We start from the raw sequence: 5,734 nt of genomic DNA on the forward strand, positions 1-5,734 counted from the left end.
AAAAAAAAAAAAAGTGTCACATCCTTTAAGTTTAGCAATTTAGTAATTTTTTAAATAATTTATATTAAAATTAAAATGTATTACATTGAATGTTGAAAAAAGAATAATAATCTTATCTAGAAAAGAAAAATTTATTCAGTCTTTATCATATCAAATAGTTTCTTTTCCATTTGAGATATCTATATCCATCTAAACACTTGCTTAAACAAAATTCTTCATTTTTATCAATAATTTTAAACAAAATGCTGAAATGATTTTTCCTCAATGTTCACAGTTGAAATGAAACAACAGAATTTATTAGAAAATATTTTTGGTAGCTGAAGTATAATTTAAATTATTAAATTAAAAGAATAAAGACCCCATCAAAAGTATATAATATTGGGGCACTGGGGGGATTCAGTAGGTTAAGCATCTGACTTCAGCTCAGGTCATGGTCTCAGGGTCCTGGGATCGAGCCCCACGATCGAGCCCTACCTCCAGCTCCCCACTCAGCAGGGAGTCTGCTTGTCCCTCTCCCTCTCACTCTGTCCCTCCTCCCCACTCAGGCACATGCACGCACTCTCAAATAAATAAGCAAAATCTTTTTTTAAAAAAGTACATAATATTCAGTATTTTAGTACTTTCCACACATAGCATTATTATCTGAGGCAACATCAATATAAGGACAAAATTTAGTTTCTAAAAAAATTAAGTTTCCAAGATACCATACCAGCTCATCTTCTCTCTTTTTATACTTATGTCTTGCTTTATCCCTCCATTTAGTTAGGATAGCTATTAGCTTGTAACGGCGGCACATCTTTTGCATCCGCAATAGTATATCTAAAGAAAATTTATTAGATTAGTGTGTATATATAAAGATGTTTCCAAAAAAACAAAGTATTTAATATTCTATCATGTTTATAATATGAACCAATATTGCATCTGGCAGTTTTTGTTTGATTTTAATTACATCTAAAATTAATTACTTTTTTTTTTTTTTAAAGATTTTATTTATTTATTCATGAGAGACAGAGAGAGAGAGAGGCAGAGGGAGAAGCAGGCTCCCAAGGAGCAGGAAGCCCGATGCGGGACTCGATCCCAGGACCCTGAGATCATGACCTGAGCCGAAGGCAGACGCTCAACCATCTGAGCCACCCAGGCGCCCTAAAATTAATTACTTTTGACAGCAGTAGATCTTTACTCCGGAAACTTTATTAACCTGTAAATATCACCTTTGCTCTTGGAAATTAAGATGTAGGGGTGCCTGGGTGGCTCAGCCTGTTAAGCGTCTGTCTTCGGCTCAGGTCATGATCCCAGGGTCCTGGGATCAAGCCCCGCACTGGGCTCCCAGCAAGGAGCCTGTTTCTCCCTCTCCCTCTGTCCTTCCCCCTGCTCATGCTCACTCTCTCTCTCTCTTTCAAATAAGTAAATAAAATCTTTTTAAAAATTAAAAAATATATATTAAGATGTAATAGATGTAATAACACGTCAATATATATATGACATCATTTTTTTAAAATCAAACCAGTTCTTTATAAAACCAGAACTTCCAAACTTATTCATAGAAATACAATTATAAGGTAGTATTCTGGTTTAGTTAAATGCCCTATGATTAAATAAATTGCTCCATTTTATGTTTTAACTAAGGGTCCAAAGCTCAAATACAGGGGCCAGGCCAGGAAGGAGGATGACTATGGCAGGCCCTGGGGACACCGCTTAAGAGGGCATTGGCTTCGTAGCTGAAGCTAATTGTTTCCTCTCAGAATTAGAGGCCCATCAATCTTATGTTAAAACCCTCAGAGGGCACCTTGGTGGTTCAGTCAGTTAAGCATCCAACTCTTGAGTACCGCTCAGGTCGTGATCTCAGGGTCAGGAGATGGAGCCCCGCCTCGGGCGCATGCTGGGCGTGGAATCTGCTTAAGATTTTCTCTCTCCCTCTCCCTCTGCCCCTCCTCCCCATGCTCCCATGTGTGCACTCTCTCTTGCTCTCTCTCCCTCCCTAAAAAAAAAAAAAAACCCTCAGAGGGCTCACTGTGACTGAGGTACCAGGAGTAACTGATCAAGAAGAAATGATTCTCTGATTTGCAGTAGCCATAAACCAATATTCGGTAAGTGGCTAAAATCTGAGCAAAAGGCTGGAGTTCCCTATTCCTGCTCCGAAGATCATGTACGTGCCCTGTCTACTCATTACAACTACCAAGGGTTTAAGGAAAGGAAAATTCATTTTCTTTGTTTCCTCATGTATCCATTAAATGAAATATCTGTAAAGAATGGAAAACTCTCTACAAGAAATAGTCAATTTTGGTACCTGTGGTATACCAGCTCTCTATGAGTAAAAATGATGATAGTAGATCCCTATTTATATTTATATTTGTACATACATCACACAGATCCCCACAGGATTTTATTTCAAACATGCCTGTTTTCTGTTACAATAAAACCCTTTGAGACAAATCTCATTCAAATGTAAGACATTTAATTAGTGGCTTTACATTTCATGACAGTTTTCTAGACATCATGATAAATTCTCTAGTACCAACTGATGAATTGTTAAGTGTGTTGATTCTTTGAATAAATGAATACAAAAATTAACCGCTACTATGTTAGGATTTACCTGGAAGTTGTTTTTTTTGACCTTCTGTATAAGAGTGCCAGAGACGAAATATGTATTTTTGAAGTCTGAAATTGTCATATTCCATTGCTTTTTCCATCTTTTCAGCCAGAAGTTCATCTTCATTTATAAGAGGTATCGCTATGTCTCTCCAAGTGCTATAGGCAGAAGATACAGAAAAATAGTATTTTGACGTTATGGCAACACATTACTAATAAATGGAGAGGGAGAAGGAGTAATAATACCTCCTTTATCTCCTCAAAATTCACAGCATAGAAAGAAATTGTTCAATTATTGTTATTGTTTTATTTCTAGCTAGTCCTGTGTTTCCTTTGAGCTTGTACTTCCCTTTGCTACATTTCTAAAACCCAGTAAAGATCTGAAATTCAGAAGTTTTTTCATAACCTATATAGAGGCTAATAGTTTAGTAAAGTAATTTTGCCTCGGGGCACCTGGATGGCCCAGTTGGTTGCGCATCCCACTCTAGATTTTGGCTCAAGTCTTGATCTTGGGGTCCTGGGATCAAGCCCCACAACAGGCTCTACACTGAGCGCAGATTCTCTCTCTCCCTCTCCCCCTGCCCCTTCTTCCTCCCCCCTCCCACTCTCTCTCTCTCTCTAAAATAAATAAGTAAATCTTAAAAATAAATAAATAAATATTTAAAAACTAAAGTAATTTTGCATCAAAACCTCCCTAGACTTGACACATAGCTATTCATAGTCTTTTTAAAATTTCATTTCATATACATTTCATTTCATTTTATATACATATATATAATATATAGAGAGAAATACTAATATGTTTGAATATGTTTGGTTCCAACATGCTGCCCCAGACACCACTGAAGATGTTCTATAATACACAGAATGTGCAGAAATTACCTTTGTAAAATTTTTTAAGAAAAAGAATCTAAATTTCAAAACATATCTCCAAGGGTTTCAGTGAAGGGATTATAGACGTACACTTTCAAAAAAAGCAATACCTTGAAGAAGTAAAGAACATATTTTAACTAAGTAAAAGCCAAATAAAAATAAAAGAAATATATAATGCAAAATGGTGGAGACATGATTAAATAGATAAAATCAGAATGACTGGCCAAAAATGAGTTGTTCTTCCTATGGAGAATATTAAGAATAAAAACACAAAGAAATAGGATGTAAAATCACATTCTTACCAAAAATGGGTCTTTACTAAATGTCCGGTATAAAAAGTACATGCTTTTATCATCAATTCTGGAGACATCTAAAGTAAATAAATAAATGAAATAGCACACATTAGAAGAAAGTGGAATGCAAAGGCTAACTCCAGAAGATGCAGAGGAAAATGAGAGCAATGATTACCTTGGGCAGTAGGGAGACAGGAGCAGATTAGAAGAACTACATGCCAATTATGTATTTTGTAACTTTATTGTGTATGTCCGTTACCAATTTTTCAAAAGTTAAAATCGCACCTTAAAATTTTCTCATTGTATTGTATTTACTTTAAAGCATTTTAAGTAAGTTCTATGGTATTATTATTATTGTCAGTTGTATTGATAGGAGTACAGAGTTGTGGGTCTGCTGGTCACCATTAAACTGAATGATTTTGCCTTCTCAAGAGTATAAAATGAAATTTTCTTTAAAAAAAAGAAAAAAATGCTTACAGGAATGCCTCACCAAGAAGTAATAGGAAAGCCACATAAATTAAAATTTTGTAATATGCTGAAAGAGATGCAAATTTATCTATCACTTGCAACTATTCACAATAACATACATTAACATGTGGGAACAGCTAACTGAGCATTACCTTCTGTACATTCTTTAATGAGTAAAAATAATGTCACATTACACATTTGTTATATGTACATGGTACTGTGAAGTACTAATGGTGTTATTTTTTCTCATGTTTTCACTACCCTGTTTGCCATATAAATAAACATGTGGCCAAACATCTGTTTGGTTCAAATCTCTACCAACTGCCAGAATTCTGAATTCCACTTTTCACAGACAAATGTTTTTCTCCTTTGCACATTGCTGTAAATGCTTTGTTGAGGTCATAGATACAACATACACATGTTAATCATGGAGTTATTTAAGGCATACAACAGAGGCCGCCTGATGTTCAATGACATTTGGAAATACTCAGCTTGATGGAGATTATATGTAAATTATGCTTGTGGTGAGGGAGAACATAAATCACTGAAGTCAGTTTTTACTAAATTCTGATTTTCATAAGGGAAAGGAATGCAGATGAACAAAGTAAGAGTATTGGGGATATCACAGCAGGGTGGATAAAACCAGGAAAGGAGGGGCGCCTGGGTGGCTCAGTCATTAAGCATCTGCCTTCAGCTCAGGTCATGATCCCAGAGTCCTGGGATCGATCCCTGCATCAGGCTCCCTGCTCTGTGAGAAGCCTGCTTCTCCCCCTCCCACTCCCCCTGCTTGTGTTCCCTCTCTAGCTGTGTCTCTCTCCGTCAAATAAATAAATAAATTCTTAAAAAAAAAAAAAAACAGGAAAGGAATGAAGTGGCAGAAGTAAGGACAAATTTCATCTACAATACAATTTTCCTGCTCTGCCATTAGCCCCTAAATTTCCTAAGATTAAACTTTTTTTAGAAGATACAACCTGGAAAGTACTATATAAATATCTACAATAATATGGCATAGTTCATTAAAAAATGAGCATATTACAGATCAAATGAATGAAAACAAAAATTATAATTCAGCTGGTAACTCTTGAACTCGAGTTTTCTAATAATCAACTCTTTAAATCAACATAAAACTGTTCTTTCTATTCTAGAAAGAAGTTTCAGTCCTCATCAATCCATGATTTATATGCTGGAAGAGTTTCTCATTCTAATATTCCTTTTTTTTTTAAGAGTTCCTTTCCCTAAATTCTTATTTTAATTTCACATATATTGTTCTCCCGATTAAACAAAAAAAAATAAAATACTGATAGAATGAAAATAGCCATGATTTTTCCTCATTGTTGGCATCCTCTTGTTTTCTCCACAGGGAAAATAGCTTTAAGAGAGTGTCACTGGGGGGCGCCTGGGTGGCTCAGTCGGTTAAGCGTCTGCTTTCCGCTCAGGTCACGATCCCAGGGTCCCAGGATTGAGCCTCTCATCGGGCTCCCTGCTGAGCGGGGAGTCTGCTTCTCCCTCTC

The 5,734-nt window shown here is 36.0% G+C and overlaps 1 protein-coding gene across 1 annotated transcript in view; it reads right to left on the bottom strand.

Moving 5' to 3' along the window:
• FBXL13 (F-box and leucine rich repeat protein 13) overlaps window positions 1–3,832 on the bottom strand; it is a 169,191-nt gene extending 165,359 nt beyond the window's left edge. The window contains exons 1-3 of the mRNA XM_081799706.1: window positions 3,765–3,832; window positions 2,594–2,748; window positions 710–819 (exon numbers count right to left, since the gene is read on the bottom strand). Coding sequence (XP_081655832.1) covers window positions 710–819; window positions 2,594–2,748; window positions 3,765–3,832 — 333 coding nt within the window. The remainder of the gene's footprint in view (window positions 1–709; window positions 820–2,593; window positions 2,749–3,764) is intronic.
• Between the last annotated feature and the right edge of the window lie 1,902 nt (window positions 3,833–5,734).

This window comes from Leptonychotes weddellii, chromosome 12 (genome assembly GCF_054177405.1).
Source record: "Leptonychotes weddellii isolate Sample4059 chromosome 12, ASM5417740v2, whole genome shotgun sequence".
NCBI lineage: Eukaryota > Metazoa > Chordata > Mammalia > Carnivora > Phocidae > Leptonychotes > Leptonychotes weddellii.